Consider the following 24,985-nt stretch of genomic DNA (forward strand, 5'->3'; position numbering starts at 1 on the left):
AAAACAACTTATATCGCCCTCCGTGCAGGGTAGCGTCTGAGAGCGTTTGATACAGCGCCTTATCACGTCTTCGAGACGTCTCAAAGCGCTTCACAGAATATACCGTAAAGTGTTGTGACTGTATATTTTATGGGCGAAACGCGGCGGCCAATTGCGCACCGCAGCGGCGTCCCTCAAACAGCCGTGGATTGACTGGAGACCGGCACAGAGGGGGGACTGGATTCAGACTATCCTAAGCCAGAAACATCACCTTGGAGACAGCTTAATGCTCCTCACGAGGATAGTCCAACCCGACGGTTTAGAGTTTGTCTCTTGTTGTGTTGGGCTATGATGACTCATTTGATAATAATCCCGGCGTTTGACCCAGTGCCGTATCATGTCATCGAGACGTCTCAAAGCGCTTCACAGGATACACTGTAAAGTGTAGTGACTGTGTATTTTGTGGGCGAAACGCGGTGGCCAATTGCGCACAGCAGCGTCCCCACAAACAGTCGTGGATTGAGTGACGAATTTTGTTTTGAAGGGATTATACCCCATGAAAATGATCCAACAATCGACTAACGGCCGGGTTCCTACTCACTGCCGGTAAACAGAGGTGCGGGGAGTGAGGGAACTTGGCCAACGTTTCTCCCCGCCCGGGAATCGAACCCGGGTCCTCTCGCTCGCGAGGAGAGGGCTCTAACCCCTGAGCTACAGGACTGCACAACACCAGAAGAACAGATGTTGTGGATACAGCTGTGAGATTCAACATCAGTTTCTCCAACCCAGAGAATTGTTTGAGACGAAAGGTCATCGACCTGAAACTTTAACTCATTTTCCTCTCTCCATAGATGCTGCCCGACCCGCTGCGCGTTCCATACATGAGCGCGAAGACATAATATTGTCTGCTGTAATCCTGTGTATTGAGTTAATGTGAAGCTATACTTCTTGTTGTCAGAGTTACTAAATGAGTTGTCAAACTTAGAATACAAATGATTTGTGGTCCTCTGGTCTCAGAGAGAGTCGGGACATGGAGAGAGAGAGAGAGAGAGAGAGACAGAGAGGGGGGGATGTGGGAACGAGAGAGAGAGAGAGAGAGAGAGAAAGAGCAGGGACATAGAGAGGGGGGGGGGGGGGGCGGGGGGGGGATGTGGGAACGAGAGAGAGAGAGAGAGAGCAGGGACATAGAGAGAGAGAGACAGAGAGGGGGGGATGTGGGGAACAAGAGAGAGAGCGAGAGAGAGAGAGAGAGAGAGAGAGAGCAGGGACATAGAGAGAGAGAGACAGAGAAGGGGGGATGTGGGGAACGAGAGAGAGAGAGAGAGAGAGAGAGACAGAGAGGGGGGATGTGGGGAACGAGAGCGAGAGAGAGAGAGAGAGAGAGCAGGGACATAGAGAGAGAGAGAGAGGGAGCAGGGCTATGGGGATAGATTTTTTTGGGCCGTGGAAACCCATCACCGTTGCTTAAGAGTCTCCAAACCGAGCTGAGAATTCCATGTATCCCACCCACACATGGCAATCCCAGAGAGAGATGGTTGGAATGGAATGCTCTCTCTCTCTCTCTCTCTCTCTCTCTCTCTCTCTCCCCCCTCCCTCTCTCTGGAGGGATGTACCCTGTTTACCTAATTCCGGAGAGCATTAGGCACAGGTTGGTAAGAGCCAAGGCTTGGGGGAAGCCCAGAGCGTGTGTTGGGGCAACTGTTGCTTTCCCACTGCTTGTCCAAAGAGGACCACCCTCCCCGTGAGCGCTTTGGTGCAGGGTTAACGGGCGCTGAGTTGGGACATCGGGAGAGAGAGAGAGAGAGAGAGAGAGAGGGAGAGCAGGGACGTGAGGAGAGAGAGAGTTGGGATTAAAAATAAAGGATGATCACACACTCCCTCGCTCTTGTGCGTGCCGTGAGTTGGTGTCTTGGTGCTGAGTGGCGAGAGGAAATCTCTGGGCTATAATTACAGCGATACTATACAGCCCTGGCGCAGAGCACGGCAATCACACACAGTGCCGAGCAGAGAGAGAGAGAGAGCGAGGGAGGGAGAGAGAGAGAGAGAGTGAGAGAGAGAGAGAGAGGGAGAGAGAACAGGATACTGGGAACGCTGTCCGGAGAGAACATCACTGATTCCTGAACATGTTTGCGGAGTTCAACGCCCTGTTCTGGGTCATCGCTGGTCAGTGACTTGCGCTATTTCATTAACAAGACTTCTTAACAAATAATAATAACAGTAATAATAATCTTCGCATTTGATATAGTACCAAAAAGTGATCCGACAGCAGGAGTGAGGGAACTCGCCCACAGTTTCGCCGCCTGCGCCGGGAATCGAACCCGGGTCCTCTCGCTTGCGAGGCGAGGGCTCTAACCCCGGAGCGACAGGACTCCAGTCCTTGCTCCAGGAATTTCTTTCCGATTGACTGCTGCAGGATCGGGAATTCTGACAGAATTCCTGATTGCGCCGAACGACACAGGGGCACAGAGGCCAACTTGAGGGAACGCAACGCTAACAGTGACCAGAAGAGGAATCGTGTCCGACACAGCGTCTCATCACGTGGTCGAGACGTCTCGAAGCGCTTCACATAATATACCGTAAAGCGCAGTGACTGCGTACTCTGCGGGCGAGACGCGGCAGCCAATTGCGCTCAGCGACGTCCCGCAAACAGTCGTGGATTGAGTGAACACTTTATTATTTTGTGTGTGTGTTTGTTTGGTCCGCCTGAGGGAGGGGGAGGCGCGGACATTTCTGGGAGGAATATAATGCTGGAAACCGTGGGATTGCGGAACAAATGTTTTTCCGTCTTAAATTTGGAATTCTTTTTTAAGAACGGAGTTAGAATGTCTCCAAGTGATGGATTGCCCATTCATTTTTAATCTTAAGGCAGGTTGGCAAGAGCTTGAGGGACCCCAGAGGGTGCGTTGGGGTAACTGCTGGAGTGTAACCGGCTAAACCCACACCGCTCGGCCATTGATATCACTGTCCGGCAGCTTTCCCGCTGCTTGTCCAGCGAGGACCCCCCTCCCCGTTAGTTAGGGCTTTGGCTGTGGGGTTACCAGGAGCTGAGGGGGAGGATTCCCGGCCCCCAGTGACTGGTCGGCCCTTCCAGTCCTGCTGATGAGCCGGGCCGGGCTGTGCTGCCATCAGCAGTGAGTGCCCCGGGACACTGCGGCCCCTCCTGGTCAGGACCCGGACTGGAGACCGGCACAGAGGGGGGGGGACTGGATTCAGACTATCCTAAGCCAGAAACATCACCTTGGAGACAGCTTAATGCTCCTCACGAGGATAGTCCAACCCGACGGTTTAGAGTTTGTCTCTTGTTGTGTTGGGCTATGATTGACTCATATGATAATAATCCCGGCGTTTGACCCAGTGCCGTATCATGTCATCGAGACGTCTCAAAGCGCTTCACAGGATACACTGTAAAGTGTAGTGACTGTGTATTTTGTGGGCAAAACGCGGTGGCCAATGGCGCACAGCAGCGTCCCCACAAACAGTCGTGGATTGAGTGACAAATTTTGTTTTGAAGGGATTATACCCCATGAAAATGATCCAACAATCGACTAACGGCCGGGTTCCTACTCACTGCCGGTAAACAGAGGTGCGGGGAGTGAGGGAACTTGGCCAACGTTTCTCCCCGCCCGGGAATCAAACCCGGGTCCTCTCGCTCGCGAGGAGAGGGCTCTAACCCCTGAGCTATAGGGGTTGCATGTGTAGTGACTGTGTGTTACCATCTCCCCATCTCAGGGCTGCTGGTGGGGGCAGAGGGCCGGAGGGGCAGAAGAGACCTGGTACAGCTGGCGGAGATGCTGGCGTGTAGCACCGGGAAGTCAATGGCTCGCGTGTCCTGGGATTACGTGGATTACGGCTGCTGGTGTGGGGTACACGGCTCTGGGGCAGCGGTGGACGGCACAGACCGGTAAATACACCCCCCCCACATCCCCCCCACACCCCAATCCCCCCTTCCCCCACACACACAGCCTCACATACATCCCAACAACAACACATTGTAGTCTCTTTTATGTCAGGAGGATGTCCCAAGGCGCTGGGCAGTCAGGGATTTGGACCCGAACTGGGTGTTGAGATCAGGAGGGGGGGAGGGCAAGGAGGGTGGGGGTAGGAAGGTGACCGAAGGCACGAGGGGCGTGGGGGCAAGGGGAAGTGACTGTGGGATGGGGTTCCAGAGGGCGGAGGCAGTGAGGCTGAAGGCCCGACCGCTGATGGTGGGGCAGGTAGGGCTTCTCAGTGAAGGTCAGTGGCAGCTGATCTGGGGGAGAGGACGGGTTGATATGGAGTTAACAGGTCACACATCCTCAGATACATCCCAACAACAGCATCAACACGATGGGCAGAGAGAGAGAGAGAGAGAGCAGGGAATGGGGTTAGAGTAGAGAGCGCCAGTGGGGGAGCGAGCCCCAGCACAGACACGATGGGGAAAGAGAGAGCCAGGAATGGGGTTAGAGTAGAGAGCGCCAGTGGGGGAGCGAGCCCCAGCACAGACATGACGGGTGGAGTGGTTAGTAACTGGTATCTCTCTCTTGCTGTGTAGATGTTGTAGGAAACATGACCAATGTTACGCGAAGCTGATCGCTCGCTGCCCAGGTTTCTCTGTCTACTTTACCAAGTACGTCTTTCACTGCTACTCCAACCAGCGGGTGAAATGTGGTACGTATCTCTCCTCTCCCTCTTGCACCCCCCCCCCCGGCCCCTGCGTCCCAACCCCCCCCCCCCCACACCCGCTCTTGCTTCTTCCCCAATGTCCCCCTCCCGTTCGCATTGGGACCATCACTAATTTAGTTTCTTCTCCTCTTCCCCCCGATATCTGAGTCGCTCTCTCTCTCTCTGTGTCTCTCGTGGTGTGTGTGTGTGTGTGTGTGCGTGCATGTGTGTGTGCGTGCGTGTGTGCGTGTGTTTGTGTGTGCGTGCATGCGTGCGTGCGTGTGTGTGTGCGGGACCTTGCTGCACACAAAATGGCCACTGGCATTGTGCCCTCCGATCGTGCGCCTCATCAAAATAATTTGGTCGCTCAATCCACGGCTGTTTGTGGGGACGTCGCTGTGCGCAATTGGCCGCCGGGTTTCGCCCACAAAATACACAGTCACTACACTTTACAGCGCAGACTTTGGGATTCCTAAACGATGTGATAGGGCATGAAATCAAATGCAAGGAATATTATTGTAAGGTCCAGTCAAGGCTGAAGAGCCCGACCGTGTCTAATCATAACTCGTTCCTCTAACCCTGGGATCAGCCTCACTGTCTCCTCTGTCTCTAACCCTGGGATCAGCCTCACTGCTCTCCTCTGTCTCTAACCCTGGGATCAGCCTCACTGCTCTCCTCTGTCTCTAACCCTGGGATCAGCCTCACTGCTCTCCTCTGTCTCTAATACTGGGATCAGCCTCACTGCTCTCCTCTGTCTCTAATACTGGGATCAGCCTCACTGCTCTCCTCTGTCTCTAATACTGGGATCAGCCTCACTGCTCTCCTCTGTCTCTAACCCTGGGATCAGCCTCACTGCTCTCCTCTGTCTCTAACCCTGGGATCAGCCTCACTGCTCTCCTCTGTCTCTAACCCTGGGATCAGCCTCACTGCTCTCCTCTGTCTCTAACCCTGGGATCAGCCTCACTGCTCTCCTCTGTCTCTAACCCTGGGATCAGCCTCACTGCTCTCCTCTAACCCTGGGATCAGCCTCACTGCTCTCCTCTGTCTCTAACCCTGGGATCAGCCTCACTGCTCTCCTCTAACCCTGGGATGAGGCTGATGCTCGAACCACTGAGCTACAGGACTCCACCTGTGACTGTGACTGTGTGATGACGTGACTCTGTGTGTCCGCAGATGACGTGGACGATGACTGTGGCTCTGCGCTGTGTCAGTGTGACCAGCGTTTGGCCGTCTGCGTTGGTTCTCAGACCGACTACAACCCCAAGTTCCGGCACCACAGAGCTCGGCGTCACTGTGTGTAGCCACACAACTGTCCGGAGGGTTCGTGAGTGGCTCCTCATCACACCTTCTCTCTCCCTCTGCCCTCTCGACCCTCTCTCTCTCTCCCTCTGCCCTCTCAACCCTCTCTCTCCCTCTGCCCACTCAACCCTCGCTCTCTCTCCCTCTGCCCTCTCAACCCTCGCTCTCTCTCCCTCTGCCCACTCAACCCTCGCTCTCTCTCCCTCTGCCCACTCAACCCTCGCTCTCTCTCTGCCCTCTCAACCCTCGCTCTCTCTCTCTCTGCCCACTCAACACTCGCTCTCTCTCTCTCTGCCCACTCAACCCTCTCTCTCTCTCCCTCTGCCCTCTCAACCCTCGCTCTCTCTCTCTCTGCCCGCTCAACCCTCGCTCTCTCTCTCTGCCCACTCAACCCTCGTTCTCTCTCCCTCTGCCCTCTCAACCTTCTCTCTCCCTCTGCCCTCTCAACCCTCGCTCTCTCTCCCTCTGCCCTCTCAACCTTCTCTCTCCCTCTGCCCTCTCAACCCTCTCTCTCTCCCTCTGCCCACTCAACCCTCTCTCTCTCTCTCTCTGCCCTCTCAACCCTCTCTCTCTCTCTCTCTCTCTCTCTCAACCCTCTCTCTCTCTCTCTCTCTGCCCGCTCAACCCTCGCTCTCTCTCCCTCTGCCCTCTCAACCCTCGCTCTCTCTCTCTCTCTCTGCCCGCTCAACCCTCGCTCTCTCTCCCTCTGCCCTCTCAACCCTCGCTCTCTCTCTCTCTCTCTGCCCGCTCAACCCTCGCTCTCTCTCTCTCTGCCCGCTCAACCCTCCCTCTCTCTCTCTCTGCCCACTCAACCCTCGCTCCCTCTGCCCTCTCAACCCTCGCTCTCTCTCCCTCTGCCCTCTCAACCCTCTCTCTCTCCCTCTGCCCTCTCAACCCTCGCTCTCTCTCTCTCTCTCTGCCCGCTCAACCCTCGCTCTCTCTCCCTCTGCCCTCTCAACCCTCGCTCTCTCTCTCTCTGCCCGCTCAACCCTCGCTCTCTCTCTCTCTCTCTGCCCGCTCAACCCTCGCTCTCTCTCTCTCTGCCCGCTCAACCCTCCCTCTCTCTCTCTCTCTGCCCACTCAACCCTCGCTCTCTCCCTCTCTCTGCCCACTCAACCCTCGCTCCCTCTCTCTCTTCTCTGCCCGCTCAACCCTCGCTCTCTCTCTCCCTCTGCCCTCTCAACCCTCGCTCTCTCTCCCTCTGCCCTCTCAACCCTCGCTCTCTCTCCCTCTGCCCTCTCAACCCTCGCTCTCTCTCCCTCTGCCCTCTCAACCCTCGCTCCCTCTCTCTCCCTCTGCCCTCTCAACCCTCGCTCTCTCTCTCGCGTTTCTGAGTCAGGAGGTCGTGTGCTCGAGCCCTTACATCAAGGAATTGCAGCCCGTGTCCTCTCCCGCACCGGGCTCCGTGACCCCATCACCCCCACCCTCGCCCGACTCCACTGCCTCCTCATCCCCCAGAGGATAGAGTTCAAAATCCTCGCCCTCGCCTTCAAAGTCCTCCCCGGCCTCGCTCCTCCCGACCTGTGATCTGCTAACCCCATATCAACCTGTCCACTCCCTCCGCTCAGCAGGTTCTACCTGCTCCACATCCCCCGCCCGCCCCCCACCCCCCCCAACCATCGCCGGTCGAGCCTTCAGCCTCTGCCCCCACCCCACCCTCGCCTCCTTCAAGGCCCCCATTCAAGACCTTTCTCTTTGAGCGAACTTCAAGCCATCTTAAAGCCAATATGAATTGCCTTGAGCTCAGTTCCCTGCAGGACATTCCTTATCCTGACCTCTCTGCGCGTAAACATCTCTCCGAACCTCCTCGTTCACTAACTATCTTAAACTGATGGCCTCCGGTCACTGACTCGGCGGCCGGTGCAAATAATGTCTCCCTCTCAACTCCATCACCACGTTAAAGCCCTTCGATCAGGTCACCCCTCAACCTGCTTTATACCAGCGAGAACAGCCCCAGTTCCTCCGAGCTCCGCTCATAGCCCAACCCCTCCTCCCCGGGGTCAGCCGACCACATCTCCTCGGTCTCCCTCTGTCACCCCGACCGACGTCTTTGTTAAAGTTTAGCGGCTGAGCCGGACTGACAGTGTCATAAAACCAGGTAATAAACACAATAATTCCCAGTCTGTGTCTGTGTGTTGAGGGAGCGTCGGGTTTGAACACTTTCCTGCGATGTTCCAACATCCGCCCACAAAATATCCAGTCACTGCACTTTACACACAGTCACTGCACTTTACACACAGTCACTACACTTTACACACAGTCACTACACTTTACAGTGAAGCTGTGAGATGTGCTGAAGGGGAATCACCATCAAATGGCAGTGGTCAATGGTGATGTATCGCCACCCGGTGGCCATCTGCAGCTATAACACCAACCCCGACCCTGACTGGGACTGTAACATTACAGCCCTCCCCATTACACACTCACACACTCACTCTCCTCATTACACCTCCCTCCCCATTACACACTCACACACTCACTCTCCTCATTACACCTCCCTCCCCATTACACACTCACACACTCACTCTCCTCATTACACCTCCCTCCCCATTACACACTCACACACTCACTCTCCTCATTACACCTCCCTCCCCATTACACACTCACACACTCACTCTCCTCATTACACCTCCCTCCCCATTACACACTCACACACTCACTCTCCTCATTACACCTCCCTCCCCATTACACACTCACACACTCACTCTCCTCATTACACCTCCCTCCCCATTACACACTCACACACTCACTCTCCTCATTACACCTCCCTCCCCATTACACACTCACACACTCACTCTCCTCATTACACCTCCCTCCCCATTACACACTCACACACTCACTCTCCTCATTACACCTCCCTCCCCATTACACACTCACACACTCACTCTCCTCATTACACCTCCCTCCCCATTACACACTCACACACTCACTCTCCTCATTACACCTCCCTCCCCATTACACACTCACACACTCACTCTCCTCATTACACCTCCCTCCCCATTACACACTCACACACTCACTCTCCTCATTACACCTCCCTCCCCATTACACACTCACACACTCACTCTCCTCATTACACCTCCCTCCCCATTACACACTCACACACTCACTCTCCTCATTACACCTCCCTCCCCATTACACACTCACACACTCACTCTCCTCATTACACCTCCCTCTCCATTACACACACACTCTCCTCATTACACCTCCCTCTCCATTACACACACACTCTCCTCATTACACCTCCCTCTCCATTACACACACACTCCTCATTACACACACATTCTCCTCATTACACACTGTTCAAGAAAAATAATAAATTGATCACTCAATCCACGACTGTTTGTGGGGACGCTGCTGTGTGCAAATGGCTGCCGCGTTTCACCCACAAAACACACAGTCACTACACTTTACAGTAGATCCTGTGAAGCGCTTTGAGACGTCTCAGCGAAGTGATAAGGCGCTGTATAAAATGCAAGGATTATTATCATTCCTCTCAGTGTGTGAGGGTCACGGTGGACACCGAGTTCAGTCTGTGCCGAAGGGCCTCTCTGGAGATGAGTGGGAGGATTCCCTGACCCGGTGACTGGTCGGCTCTTCCAGGTCTCTGTCAAACTCACCTGCGCCCACGAGGAATAGGATCAGGAGTCACCGCAGCGTCCTGGGTGACTGTCTGACTCCCGCTCGCTCACTCCCTCTCTCTCCGTCCGCACTCCTCCTTTACTCCCAAACTTATCTTTGTGGAAAGACCTGGTTCAAAGATGAATTAAAGGTCTCTGTTAATTATTAATATTAATATTAAACACCAGTTTTCACCGGGTCCCAACCCTGTGGTTCAGTTGAAGGTTGGTTCCCTCACACACACAGTCCGGCTCAGCCACTTGCACTCCCATTCCCTGGGGTTAGGAGGTTGTAGGTTCTCTCTCACCACCATCATAACCCACATGAAAACCACCACCTGCTCCCTCGACCCCATGCCCACCCCTCTCCTTACCTCCCAGCTCCACCTCCTTACCCTCTGCTCACAGACATCGTAAACCTCTCCCTGTCCACTGGTACCATTCCCACCCCTTTAAAAATGGACATTGTCACTCCTATCCTTAAAAAACCCTCCCTGGACCCATCTCTGCTCTCAAACTACCGCCCCATCTCCAACCTCCCTGGCTCCTCCTCCAGCCCCCCCACCCTCTCGTGTGGCATTCCTCAGGGCTCTGTCCTTGTCCCCTCCTCTTCAATATCTATATGCTCCTCTTGGTGACACCATCCGCAGACATGGGGTCAACTTCCACATGTATGACACCCAACTCTCCCTCTCTGCCTCCGCCCTCGACTCCAGGACCCACTGCTGTCCTGACACAATGTCTGTCAGACGTCAAGTCCTGGATCAGAGCGAACTTTCTTCAGTTGAACGTCAACAAGACCGAGGCTCCTGATTGACTCCCGTCAGCGCCTCCTCACCTCAGGCCCTGACAGCATCACCATCCATGGGGCTCACTCCACCTCACTGAGCCAGTCCCGAACCTTGGGGTCTTGTTTGACTCTCAACTATCCTTTCTACCCGACATCTGTGCCATGACCCGCTCTGCCTTCCCCACCTCCGCAGCATCCCCCGGCTCCGCCACTGTCTCACACCGCAGCCCCCGAGACCCTCACACACACCTTCATTACATCGAGGCTCAACTACACCAACTCACTGCTTGTCGGCCCCCAACTCCTCCCTCCACAGACTGCAGATCATCCAGAACTCTGCAGCCCGTGTCCTCTCCCGCACCGGCTCCGTGACCCTATCACCCCCATCCTCGCCCCCACCGGCTCCGTGACCCTATCACCCCCATCCTCGCCCCCACCGGGCTCTGTGACCCTATCACCCCCATCCTCGCCCCCACCGGGCTCTGTGACCCTATCACCCCCATCCTCACCCCCACCGGGCTCCGTGACCCTATCACCCCCATCCTCGCCCCCACCGGGCTCCGTGACCCTATTACCCCCATCCTCGCCCCCACCGGGCTCCGTGACCCTATCACCCCCATCCTCGCCCGACCCCACTGGCTTCCCATCACACAGGGGATACGGTTCAAGGTCCTGGTCCTCACCTTCAAAACCCTCCATGGCCTCGCTCCCCCCGACCTCTGCGACCTCCTAACTCCCTCCCATCCTGTTCATTACTTCCGCTCAGTGGGCTCCAGCCTATGCCATGACAATGATGGGGAGCCAGTGGGGGCTGGCGAGGGCTGGGGGGATGGGGGGACGGGGTTTAGTGGGGGTGATGGGGAGCCAGTGGGGGCTGGCGAGGGCTGGGGGATGGGGGGACAGGGTTTAGGGTGTGTGATGGGGAGCCAGTGGGGGGTGGCGAGGGCTGGGGGGATGGGGGGACGGGGTTTAGTGTGTGTGATGGGGAGCCAGTGGGGGTTGGCCAGGGCTGGGGGATGGGGGGACGGGGTTTAGTGGGGGTGATGGGGAGCCAGTGGGGTTGGCCAGGGCTGGGGGGATGGGGGGACGGGGTTTAGTGGGGGTGATGGGGAGCCAGTGGGGGTTGGCCAGGGCTGGGGGGATGGGGGGACGGGGTTTAGTACAGATGAGTATGGGAGCGGCAGAGTTTGGGATCCTGTGCACGGCGGAGCTGGGGAGACTGGCAAAGAGGGCATTTGAGGAGTTGGGAGGTGACAACACATGGATGGTTTGCTGGGTCTGGGGAAGGGTACAGTCGGAGGTGGGTAACGTGGAGGAGGTGGAGGAAGGCTCTCCTGGTCAGGGACACACAATTTACAAATGAACCTTCAAACCTATTAATAGACTGACTTCCCCGTCACTGACACAGTACCTGTTAATGTCTGTGACACAGAGGAGAGCAGTGAGGCTGATCCCAGTGTTAGAGGAGAGCAGTGAGGCTGATCCCAGGGTTAGAGACAGAGGAGAGCAGTGAGGCTGATCCCAGGGTTAGAGACAGAGGAGACAGTGAGGCTGATCTCAGTGATAGAGAAAGAGGGGATAGTGAGGCTCATCCCAGTGTTAGAGACCGAGGAGAGCAGTGAGGCTGATCCCAGGGTTAGAGACAGAGGAGAGCAGTGAGGCTGATCCCAGGGTTAGAGACAGAGGAGAGCAGTGAGGCTGATCCCAGGGTTAGAGACAGAGGAGAGCAGTGAGGCTGATCCCAGGGTTAGAGACAGAGGAGAGCAGTGAGGCTGATCCCAGTGTGAGGGTGGGGGCCTGAGGTCGTCAGCTTTTCTAATCAAATCTGTTTGATTAGAAATTATCCTGAAGATAAGTAACAGCTGTAACTCGGCCGAGGCTGAGAAACAGACCAGAGACGGCCGGTTTCACACCGGAGCTGATTCCCGACTCCGACAGCTTCTCACAGAGAGATTGTTGGAATGGAATGCGCTCTCTCTCTCTCTCTGGAGGGACACATCCTGTTTACCTAATTCCGGAGAGTATTAGGCGCAGGTTGGCGAGAGCCGAGGTTTGGGGGGACCCCAGAGTGTGTGTTGGGGTAACTGCTGGAGTGTAACCCGCTAAACCCACACCGCTCGGCCATTGATATCACTGTCCGGCAGCTTTCCCGCTGCTTGTCCAGCGAGGACCCCCCTCCCCGTTAGTTAGGGCTTTGGCTGTGGGGTTACCAGGAGCTGAGGGGGAGGATTCCCGGCCCCCAGTGACTGGTCAGTGAGTGCCCCGGGACACTGCGGCCCCTCCTGGTCAGGACCCGGACTGGAGACCGGCACAGAGGGGGGTCTCGATCACAGAGGAGAAGCACAAACACAAGTCAGATGCGAATTGACTGTAACTATTTAATACAAACTCTGGTGTTTTACACACATTGATAAAGAAAAGGGAATTCATCAATAAAATACAGAGACTGTAAAACAATGAACATTGGCAATGTCAGCGGCAACTAACATAATAATAATAATAACTGATAATAATAACTATTAATAAGTAATAAGAAGTAACTTAAAATAAGTCATAATCGGTAACAACTGCAGTTCACAGAGGGGCACAGCCTTAAACTCAGAGCCAGAACTGAGGGCAGAAGAGAATCCCTCACACACACAGAGGGACACTGACACACACACACACACACACACACACACACTGACACACACACACACACACAGACATACACACATACACACTGACACACACACACTGACACACACACACTGACACACACAGACACACACACACACACACAGAGGGACACTGACACACACACACACACAGAGGGACACTGACACACACACACACTGATACACACACACACACACTGACACACACACACACACACTGACACACACACACACCGACACACACACACACTGACACACACACACACACACACAGACACACACACACACTGACACACACACAGACACACACACACACACAGACACACACACACACACACAGACACACACACACACACAGACACGCACACACACTGACACACACACACAGACACTGACACACACACACACACACACTGACACACACACACACTGACACACACACACTCACACCGACACACACACACTGACACACACACACACTGACACACACACACACACACACTGACACACACACACACTGACACACACACACACACCGACACACACACACTGACACACACACACACTGACACACACACACTGACACACACACACACACACTGACACACACACTGACACACAGACACACACACACTGACACACACACACACACACTGACACACAGACACACATACGCACACACACTGACACACACACACACAGACACACACACACTGACACACACACACACTGACACACACACACTGACACACACACACACACACTGACACATACACACACACTGACACACAGACACACACACACTGACACACACACACACACACTGACACACAGACACACAGACGCACACACACTGACACACACACACACAGACACACACACACTGACACACACACACACACAGACACACACACAGACATACACACTGATACACACACAAACACACACCCACACCAACAGACACTGACACACACGCTAACACACACTGATATACACTCACACATACACTCTGATAAACACACACACAACGATAAACACTGACACATACTGATGCACACACACTCGCACACCAATATACACACTGATCTACACACTGACTGATACAAACACTCAAACCAATATACACTGATACACAAACTCACACACACTGAGTGACAGAAGTACACCAATATATACTGACACACAGTGATATACACACACTCACACACACACTGATATACACACTGACACAAACCATATACACTGACACACACACACTCACACTGATATACACACTGACACAAACCATATACACTGACACACACACACTCACACTGATATACACACTGACACAAACCCATGTACACTGACATACACACACATACATACCCATATACACTGACATACACACGCATACATACCCATGTACACTGACATACACACACTCGCACTGATATACACACTGACAACACACACACACTAATATACACACTGACACACACTCAAACACTGACTAACAGACACACACACACACTCACACTGATATACACACTGACCCACTCACACACACAATCACACTGACACACAGAGCCACTTACAGAGACACACACACACACGCATACACATTGACTCACACACACACACACACACACACTCATTCACACTCAATCACACACACACACAAACAGAAACACAGTGTGTGGGGGTGGGGGGTGAGTGACGGTGAGGGGGGGGCGAGGTCGGACGGGATCACAGGTCAGCGGCCGGAAAAATCCCCACCTATAAGATAAACAGGTAAACACATGAATAACAGAGCATCTGGGACCCTGACACACCCGCTCACACCCGCTCACACCCACTGACCACCCTGACACACCCGCTCACACCCGCTCACACCCACTGACCACCCTGACACACCCGCTCACACCCCACTGACCACCCTGACACACCCGCTCACACCCACTGACCACCCTGACACACCCGCTCACACCCCACTGACCACCCTGACACACCCCCTCACACCCCATTGCCCACCCTGACACACCCGCTCACACCCCACTGACCACCCTGACACCCGCCCCCCCACCCCACTGACCACCCTGACACCCCCCCTCACACCCCACTGACCACCCTGACACCCCCCCTCACACCCCACTGACCACCCTGACACCCCCCCTCACACCCCACTGACCACCCTGACACACCCCCTCACACCCCACTGACCACCCTGACACCCCCCCTCACACCCGCTCACACCCCACTGACCACCCTAACACACCCGCTCACACCGCACTGACTGCACCGACACCTGCTCACACTCTACCGACTGCACTGACACACCCGCTCACACCCCCTCACATCGCCCGCCATCTTTATTATCCCCGGGAGGTGAGAGGTAGTGAGGGTATGACGGGAAGGCCAGTGGGGCAAAGGCTAACTGGCGTTAATGAAGGAACAACAGTCCAATCGCTCAAATCCCACCCAAAAAACAATGGCGGCCACTGTTTTTTCACGGGATACGCTGTGAAGTGTAGTGACTGTGTATTTTTCGCAGCGTCGCCTGTGATGCGCTTTGAGACCGGATTGTTATTATAAAGAATGCTGATGTAGAGCGCGGGCAGGAGGAGGCCATCCCTCTCTGTGCCCGCAGACGCTCACCCTGGCAGCCGCTGCACTCGCAGCTGTGGATGACGGGCAGCACCAGGGTCTCCGTCTCACCGTCTCCGCACTCCAACACCACAAACCGCACCGGCAGCTCCGGGTCCAGACGGTAACTACAGCAATCGCACTCGCTCCGCAGGTACGGCTCCTAGTGACAGAGACACAGTCAGAGAACAGCCCCAACACCGCTCACACACACATCATACACCACACACACACCACACATATATATACACACCACGCACACACACCACACACATATATACACACCCATACAGCAATCGCACTCGCTCCGCAGGTACGGCTCCTAGTGACAGAGACACAGTCAGAGAACAGCCCCGACACCGCTCACACACACATCATACACCACACATACACCACACACACACCACACACACATATACACACCACACACACACACCACACACATATATACACACCCATACAGCAATCGCACTCGCTCCGCAGGTACGGCTCCTAGTGACAGAGACACAGTCAGAGAACAGCCCCGACACCGCTCACACACACATCATACACCACACACACACCACACACATATACACACCACACACACATACACACCACACACACACACACACACCATACACCACACACCACAACACCACCACACACCACCCACACACACAACATACCACACACACACACCATACACCACACACACACACACCACACACACACACCATACACCACAGACACACACACCACACACCATACACCACACACACACACCACACACACACACACCACACACACACACCACACACACCATACACCACACACACACCATATACCACACACCATACACCACACACACATACACCACACACACCACACACACACACACACCACACACACACACACACCACACACACACACACCATACACCACACACACACACACCACACACACACACCATACACCACACACACACACACCACACACCATACACCACACACACACACCACACACACCATACACCACACACACACACACCACACACCACACACACACACACCACACACACATACACACACCACACACACACCACACACCACACACATGCACACACACACCACACACATACACACACACACCACACACATAGATACACACACAATCACACACCACACACATACACACACACACATAGATACACACACAATTACACACCACACACATACACACACACACATTCACACACACCACACACATAGACACACAGACACACACACACACACCGCACACATACACACCACACACATACACACACACACCACACACACATACATACACATCACACACACCACACACATACACACACACACCACACACATACACACACCACACATAGATACACACACAATCACACACCACACACATACACACACACACATTCACACACACCACACACATAGACACACATACACACACACCACAAACATACACACCACACACATATACACACACACCTACACACACACCACACACACACAACCCACACATCTCACTGACACCCACCCACCCACTCACTCACAGGACGGTGGGGTCTCACCTCTGGGATGACGTAGACTGTGGACAGACAACTGCCGCTGCAGTAACTGACCTCCACGTTCCTCAGGTGACAGTCTCCTTTACTGATATTCCTCAGCTCTGTAAACCTGCGGCAGATCTCAGAGCGGCTTCCTACCCACAGAGAGACAGCAGCCGTCAGCCAGACACCCGTCACCGTGACCAGTCGGTGTCTGACACACACGGACACCCGTCACCGTGACCAGCCGGTGTCCGACACACACGGAAACCCGTCACCGTGACCAGTCGGTGTCTGACACACACGGAAACCCGTCACCGTGACCAGCCGGTGTCTGACACACACGGACACCCGTCACCGTGACCAGCCGGTGTCTGACACACACGGAAACCCGTCACCGTGACCAGCCGGGTGTCTGACACACACGGACACCCGTCACCGTGACCAGCCGGTGTCTGACACACACGGACACCCGTCACCGTGACCAGCCGGTGTCTGACACACACGGACACCCGTCACCGTGATCAGCCGGTGTCTGACACACACGGACACCCGTCACCGTGACCAGCCGGTGTCTGACACACACGGAAACCCGTCACCGTGACCAGCCGGTGTCTGACACACACGGACACCCGTCACCGTGACCGGCCGGTGTCTGACACACACGGAAACCCGTCACCGTGACCAGCCGGTGTCTGACACACACGGACACCCGTCACCGTGACCAGCCGGTGTCTGACACACACGGAAACCCGTCACCGTGACCAGCCGGTGTCTGACACACACGGAGAGTATCGGGGGCAGGTTGGCGAGAGCCAAGGGTTGGGGGGGGCCCAGAGAGTGCGTTGGGGGTGACTGGTCGGCCCTTCCAGGTCCTGCTGATGAGCCGGGCCGGGCTGTGCCGTCATCAGCAGTGAGTGCCCCGGGACACCGCGGCCCCTCCTGGTCAGGAACCGGACCACCCGGAGGAGATCCCCTTCACCCCCCACCCCCAAACCTTGGGATGTGCTGTGTTATTGAAGGACGAAATAGAGGGGGAACTCCCCTCAATAACTGGCAACATGTCGAGCTCCCCCCTCTCCCCCCTCCCTACTCCTCACCGCCCCCCACCCCCCCACCCCCACCCCCACCCCGGCAGCCTCTCCGCACAACACTGACCGGGTATCTCTCTCCTGCACACAGGGCAGCACGACCCGACTTCCTCCACCTTCACCTGCCCCTGAGGGAACAGCACAGCACAACACAGCACAGGGTCAGCTCCATCCCTCTCGCACTCTCCCTCACTCCCTCCACCTTACTCTCCCTCCCACGCTCACTCCCACACTCACTCCCACACTCACTCCCTCCCTCCCTCCCACGTTCCCTCCCACGTTCCCTCCCTCCCTCCGGCGCTGCCTCACTCACACACACTGTGGGTGACTGTGATTAGCCATCACTGCGAACACAGTCTCCAAAGCAGATTGAGAGTCCCACATGTACGTCTGTCACCTGCGGATGGGAATCTCCCGGAGTCTGGAATGGAACGCACACCCTCTCTCTCTCTCTCTCTCCCCCGGTGTCCTGGCCGACAATCCCCCAGATACACTCGCTCGCTCACTTCACTCCTGGTTGTGGGGACGTCGCTGCCTGCCGCGTTCCACCCACAAAACGCACAGTCACTACACTTGCTAGGCAGTCAGACGCGCCGGGGGTCAGTTTGCGGGATGGATTCTCTCACCTCCAGACACAAGAGTGGGGGGCAGGCGGCTGTACACGCCTTCATCCCATTGACACACCGGCAGCTCAGGCACCCCTCGTCCCACTCAAACCCCGGCTGGGAGGGGGGGAGAGAGAGAGAGAGAGAGAGAGAGAGAGAGAGAGAGAGAGTGAAAGTGGGAACCCACTTCATTGTCCGCGACTCAAGTCCCAACACCTCGTTCCCTCCCTCCCTCCCTCCCCACCCTCTCTCCCCCCCCTCCCCTCGGTTCCTCCCTCCCTCGCTCGCTCCCTCCCTCATTCCCCCATTCTGTCCGTCCCTCGCCCCTTCCTCACTCCCTCTTTCCCTTGCACCCTCCCTCCCTCACCCTCTCGCTTACCCCTCCCTGCCTGCTCCCCCCTTACCCCACTCTCGCTCCCGCTCTCCTCAACCCTCTCTTGTTCCCCTCCCTCCCGCCCTCCCTCGCTCCCCACATTTAAAGCCTGCCTTGAACTCCATCCCATTGGTCATTCCTTCTGACCTTTTGACGGTACATGCGTGTGTCTGTGCGCGCTTGTGTACGTGAGGGTGTGTGCACGGGTGCGTGGTGTATGTGTGTGGTGCGTTTGTGTGAACGTGTATGTGTGGTGGGTTTGGGCGGGTGATGGGGGCGGTGTTGAGACCTGAGGAGACGGGCACCGGGTAGGGAAGGGGTGGAGACTTACCGGATACACGGTGTGCCCGTCGGCACACGGGCAGTAGGCTGGTGTCACACACTGCCCCGCGGTGGTCCTATACCTCCCGGCAGCGCACACACAGCGGCCCCTCTCGCCGAGGCCGCTGCAGTTCTGAGCCATGTCCTGGTGCAGGTCGGTACACACCCTCTCACACACCGTCTCAGTCTCCGTCTCCGTCGCTGTCTCTGCCGAGCCCCGGCTCCACCGCTCACCCTCCGGACACTCTGCCTCAGGGAAACCATTTCAGTTTGTAAACTGTATCTAATCCCCATGTTCCCCAACATCCTCCACCCCCCCCTCCCACGTCATACACCTCGTCACCGTGATCAGCCGGTGTCTGACACACACGGAAACCCGTCACCGTGACCAGCCGGTGTCTGACACACACGGAAACCCGTCACCGTGACCAGCCGGTGTCTGACACACACGGAAACCCGTCACCGTGACCGGCCGGTGTCTGACACACATGGAAACCCGTCACCGTGACCGGCCGGTGTCTGACACACATGGAAACCCGTCACCGTGACCAGCCGGTGTCTGACACACACGGAAACCCGTCACCGTGACCGGCCGGTGTCTGACACACACGGACTGGAGACCGGCACAGAGGGGGGGGCTCGGTTCTGAGATTTCGATGCCAAACAGATCACCTCGGGGCCAGTTCAGCCCCGAGTAAACCCCACTTACCTCCCACTCTCTGCCCCTCATCTCCCTGTCCGTTCCCTCCCCTCTGCCCCCTCCCCCCCGGGGACTGGTGCTCACCACAATCAGCCGTGGTGCAGGGCTGCCTCTGCTCCCGCGGCCCCTGGCACTCTCTCCCACCGTATTCCCGATCCCGGGCTGGCAGCCGGGTGGAGACCTGGACACCGGAGCCACAGGTGACAGAGCATTCAGACCACCCGGACCAAGCCGACCAGATACAGTCCACTGCAGAGAGAGAGTGAGAGAGTGAGAGAGTGAGTGAGTGAGTGAGTGAGTGAGTGAGTGAGTCAGAGAGCGAGAGTCTGAGTGAGTGAGTGAGTGAGTGAGAAAGAGTGAGAGTCAGAGAGTGTGATAGAGTCAGAGAGAGAGTGAGAAAGTCACAGCGTGAGAGAGTCAGACAGTGAGTGAGTCAGAGAGAGTGAGTGCGAGAGAGTGAGCGAGTCGGAGAGTGAGAGTGAGTGAGAGAGTGAGTGAGTGAAAAAGTCCGAGAGCGAGAGTCAAGAGAGTGAGTGTGAGTGAGCGAAAGAGAATGAGTGTGAGGCAGAGTCGGAGAGAGTGAGCCTGAGAAACAGACGAACACCTGGGGCTGGGGCTGGGGGTGGGGAGGGTGGTGCTGGGCGAGGGCGGGGGTTTGATGGGGGGGACGGGGGGAATTGGGAGGGGGTGAGGGCTTTGGAGCCACTTACCGTCACAGTCTCTCTCTGAGCAGTTGAAGATACCCTTCTCACATACACTGCAAACACAACAAACAGTCAGACCCCCCCACTGAGCATCTCATCCCCACCCCCCCCCCCCACCCCACACCCCGTGCGCCACACACTCCCCTCCTGCCAACCTGCCCTCTCCGAACACCCCCCACCCAACCTCCCCACACACGCTCCCCTCAATATATTTTCCCATGGGAAGCGAGTCCGGATGGAGTCGGGAACGTGGGGATGCAGTGGGATGAGGCTGTGGTATTTACCAGGTGTTGCACTGGTCCAGATATACTGCCCCCGGTGGCTGCTCCTCGCTCTGCACTAGGGAGATGTTGACCAGCCCAGGGGCGGGCGCTGGGGGGTGCGGGCAGCGGCAGCCATCCAGAGACACACATTCCTCTCCCTGCAGCACCTGCTCGACACAAACACAGGGGATATCTCCATCAGCCATGGCCTGTGCCCTCTGTGCCACCTTCAGCCCTCTGTGCCCTCTCCTCAGCCCCTTTGTGTCGTGTTCCCCCCATGTCCTAAGGTTTCGCCCGGGTCTGGTGTAAGAACCAGCTGGAGGCTGTGATGGGGGAATGGTTGGATGGTGAGTCTGGAAAAAGATCAGATGGGCCTGACCCTGTGTGTGTGTGTGCGCGCACGCATGTTGTGTACATATGCCATGTGCGTGTGTTGTGTGCATATGCTGTGTGTTGTGTGCATATGCTGTGCGCGTGTGTTGTGTGCATATGCTGTGTGCGTGTGTGTGTGTTGTGCGTGTTTATGTGGGGGGAGACCTATTAATTGTACGACATAAGGTGAGACTGTGTGCCAAGCTGAGATTGGCTGGAATTTCATGGATCTCTTGGTCTGTAAACAGTGCCCTAACTGAGCAGGTTTCCCACAGTCGTTCCCCCCCACTCCGCGCCCCCCTCACCTGTCCCGTGGGGCAGAGGCAGCCGGGCTCACACTGGCTCTGTTGGCACTGTACTCCAGGCCACAGGTCAGAACATGCCCGTGGGCAGGCGTTGGCACACAGGCCGAAGACCTGCTCACCCGGGCACTCTGTGAAGAGAGAGATGGGTCAACGGCTTTCACCAACCTTCACCTACAAGCCCACCCACTCCATGGCTCTCCTTTCTCTCTCCGATCTTCTCTAACCCCCTCCACTCCCCCCGCGGCTAACTCAGGCTTTGCTGTGTGCCCCCACCCACCCTCTCCACGCCACGATCAGTCACTGCCACCTTAAATCTAGCTCTCCAACTGCGTCCCTCGGAGGACCCTCCCTCCTCCCCTCCCTCTGGAACAGTGCTGTGTGCAAATGTTTGCGCGTTTCGCCCACAAAATGTACAGAGGGGCGTTATATAAATACAGTTGTTGTCGGGAGAGGAGATGGTAGAGAATAGGAGGTTTTAGGGGGTGGATGGGTGGGTGCATCAGGGTGAGGGGCTTGTAATTGGGGACAGTGGGACCAGGCGGGCACTGGGTGATGGGCATGTAGAGTTTGGTGCGGGTGAGGATGGGGGCGGCGGAGTTTTGGGGCAGGGGGGACCTGGCGTGGATGGTGAAATAACGACCCCGACATCTGAGGTCACCGATAGCAACTCAAACACTGTAAAGTGTAGTGACTGTTTCCCGTAGGCAAACGCGGGAAGCCAATTTGCACACAGCGCTATCCCCGCAAACAGCGGGATTGTCGGCCCGGACACCGGGAGAGAGAGAGAGAGAGAGAGAGGGAGAGACACTCCCTTCTCTTAACGTCCGCCTGAACACAGCACAGACGGGGAGTGAGGTTTAACGTCTCATCTGAAGGACGGCGTCTCTGACAGTGGTCTCTCCCCCCGGCGCTGGGCTGGAGCCTCAGCCTGGACTGTGAGCTCAGAGTCTCTCCCCCCCCCTGGGCCTGACCTGGAGTACAGCTGTGAGGGTTACAGGGTGTCTGGAAGGTCAGGATGTGGGGACACGGCGCTCCTCCCGGCTCCGCTTCCCGGACGATGCCCCTGTTCCGTGTTCTGAATCCTCCTCCGCAGTTCGCGCTGCATTCACTCCACTCTGACCACGAGTTCACTGCACAGTCCACTGCACAGACGGTAGCACGGAACGCGTCACGTGTTAAATATAAACATATCGACCTGTCCGCTCCCCCCGCCCGGCGGGGTCCGGCCCGCTCCATGCCCCCCCGCCCCGCCCCTCCACCCCCACCTTCAGCCTCCCTGCCCCCACCCCTCCATCCCACGCTCCCTTTGCCCCGTTCCTCCCGGCTCGGGTTCCAATCCCTGACTGTCCAGCGCCTCGGGACGTCCTCCCAACCGGAAAAGGTGCTGCGTAAATTCCTGCGAGTGACTGTGTGTGCGTGCGTGTGTTTGTGAGTGGGTACGCGTGTGTGTGTGGAGTGGGTGTGTGTGTGTGGTGTGGGTGTGTGCGTGTGTGTGCATGTGGGTGGGTGTGTGCGTGTGCATGTGGGTGGGTGTGTGCGTGTGTGTGTGACTGTGTGGGTGTGTGTGTGAGTGACAATGTGTGTGCTTGTGTGTTTGTGAGCGGGTACGTGTATGTACGTGTGTGTGTGGGTGTGTGTGCACGCGTGTGTGTGTGTGTGGGTGTGTATGTGTGTGTGTGGGGGAGTGTGTGTGTGTGGGTATGGATGTGTGTGCGTGGGTGTGTGTGTGTGGGAATGTGTGTGTGGATGTGTGTGTGTGTGTATGTATGTGTGGATGTGTGTGGGAGTATGTGTGTGTGGGTGTGTGTGTGTGTGTGTGGGTGTGTGTGTGTGTGGATGTGTGTGGGTGTGTGTGTGGGGGGTGTGTGTGGGTGTGTGTGTGGGTGTGTGTGTGGGTGAGGTCTCACCTGGGCAGGCCCTGTGGTGACAGGCGGTGTGCTGGACGAGCTGTTGGCAGGCAGCGGAGCCCGGGATGGGGTGGCATGTGCGTGTGCGCGAGGTCTGCCCCTCCCCACAGGAGACAGAACACGGGCTCCAGGCTGACCACGCGCTGTACACGGGGCAGGGCTGCTCCGAACACGCCAACCTCCCAGCCACACATGTGCTGCAAAACACACGTGTCCCCTCGTCATCATGTCTCTCACATACACTCCCCACACCCTGCAACCGCCACCCCTCCCTCCCCCTCTCCTCCTCCCGCTCACCCTCACTCAGAGCCTGGGGGGGGCGGGTGAGGGGGCAGCGATCGTTCCACTGTGTGTGTCCAGACACCGGCTGGTCACGGGTTTCCGTGTGTGTCAGACACCGGCCGGTCACGGTGACGGGTTTCCGTGTGTGTCCGACACCGGCTGGTCACGGTGACGGGTTTCCGTGTGTGTCAGACACCGGCGGATCACGGTGACGGGTTTCCGTGTGTGTCAGACACCGGCCGGTCACGGTGACGGGTTTCCGTGTGTGTCGGACACCGGCTGGTCACGGTGACGGGTTTCCGTGTGTGTCAGACACCGGCCGGTCACGGTGACGGGTGTCCGTGTGTGTCAGACACCGGCTGGTCACGGTGACGGGTTTCCGTGTGTGTCAGACACCGGCCGTCACGGTGACGGGTGTCCGTGTGTGTCAGACACCGGCTGGTCACGGTGACGGGTGTCCGTGTGTGTCAGACACCGGCTGGTCACGGTGATGGGTGTCCGTGTGTGTCAGACACCGGCCGGTCACGGTGACGGGTTTCCGTGCGTGTCAGTGACTTACCAGTTATTGCAGTCTCTCCACACCTCGTCACCGGGTCGGTATTCTGTGGTTACATTAGCTGTGGGGAGGCCACAGCGACACTGTGTGACCGGCACACACTGCCCGTCCTGCAGCAGCCACCCCTCGGGACACCGGCAACCTGACACCCGGGGGGGGGGGGGGCAGACAAAGAGCTCAGTCACCTCTCAGGTCACATTTGGGAGAGAGTGTGGGAGTGGGGGAGGCTGGCGAGGGGGGTGTTTGGGAGGCTGGCGAGGGGGGTGTTGGGGAGGCTGGCGAGGGGGGTGTTGGGGAGGCTGGCAAGGTTGGGTGTTGTGGTGGGGGAGGC

The 24,985-nt window shown here is 56.6% G+C and overlaps 2 protein-coding genes across 2 annotated transcripts in view; one reads left to right on the top strand and one right to left on the bottom strand.

Annotated features, from left to right (window-relative positions):
• The first annotated feature begins 2,035 nt into the window (after nt 1-2,035).
• Nucleotides 2,036-5,921, top strand: LOC121848093 (basic phospholipase A2 homolog textilotoxin B chain-like). Its single transcript, XM_042331715.1, has 4 exons — nt 2,036-2,142; nt 3,709-3,880; nt 4,511-4,626; nt 5,794-5,921. Exons 1-4 carry the CDS (start codon nt 2,103-2,105, stop codon nt 5,919-5,921), a joined length of 456 nt encoding a protein of 151 aa, XP_042187649.1. The 5' UTR covers nt 2,036-2,102.
• An 8,800-nt stretch (nt 5,922-14,721) lies between these two features.
• Nucleotides 14,722-24,985, bottom strand: part of LOC103173412 (potassium voltage-gated channel subfamily H member 2-like) — a 77,841-nt gene continuing 67,577 nt past the window's right edge. Inside the window, exons 13-25 of the mRNA XM_042331716.1 lie at nt 24,658-24,796; nt 23,817-24,013; nt 22,881-23,051; nt 21,910-22,037; nt 21,254-21,399; nt 20,976-21,022; nt 20,350-20,514; nt 19,576-19,811; nt 18,893-18,988; nt 18,334-18,394; nt 17,200-17,330; nt 15,624-15,774; nt 14,722-14,744 (exon numbers count right to left, since the gene is read on the bottom strand). Of these exons, the coding sequence (XP_042187650.1) occupies nt 14,722-14,744; nt 15,624-15,774; nt 17,200-17,330; nt 18,334-18,394; nt 18,893-18,988; nt 19,576-19,811; nt 20,350-20,514; nt 20,976-21,022; nt 21,254-21,399; nt 21,910-22,037; nt 22,881-23,051; nt 23,817-24,013; nt 24,658-24,796 (1,691 nt within the window). The remainder of the gene's footprint in view (nt 14,745-15,623; nt 15,775-17,199; nt 17,331-18,333; nt 18,395-18,892; nt 18,989-19,575; nt 19,812-20,349; nt 20,515-20,975; nt 21,023-21,253; nt 21,400-21,909; nt 22,038-22,880; nt 23,052-23,816; nt 24,014-24,657; nt 24,797-24,985) is intronic.

The sequence above is a fragment of the Callorhinchus milii genome, unplaced genomic scaffold, assembly GCF_018977255.1.
Source record: "Callorhinchus milii isolate IMCB2004 unplaced genomic scaffold, IMCB_Cmil_1.0 Scaffold2, whole genome shotgun sequence".
Taxonomy (NCBI): domain Eukaryota; kingdom Metazoa; phylum Chordata; class Chondrichthyes; order Chimaeriformes; family Callorhinchidae; genus Callorhinchus; species Callorhinchus milii.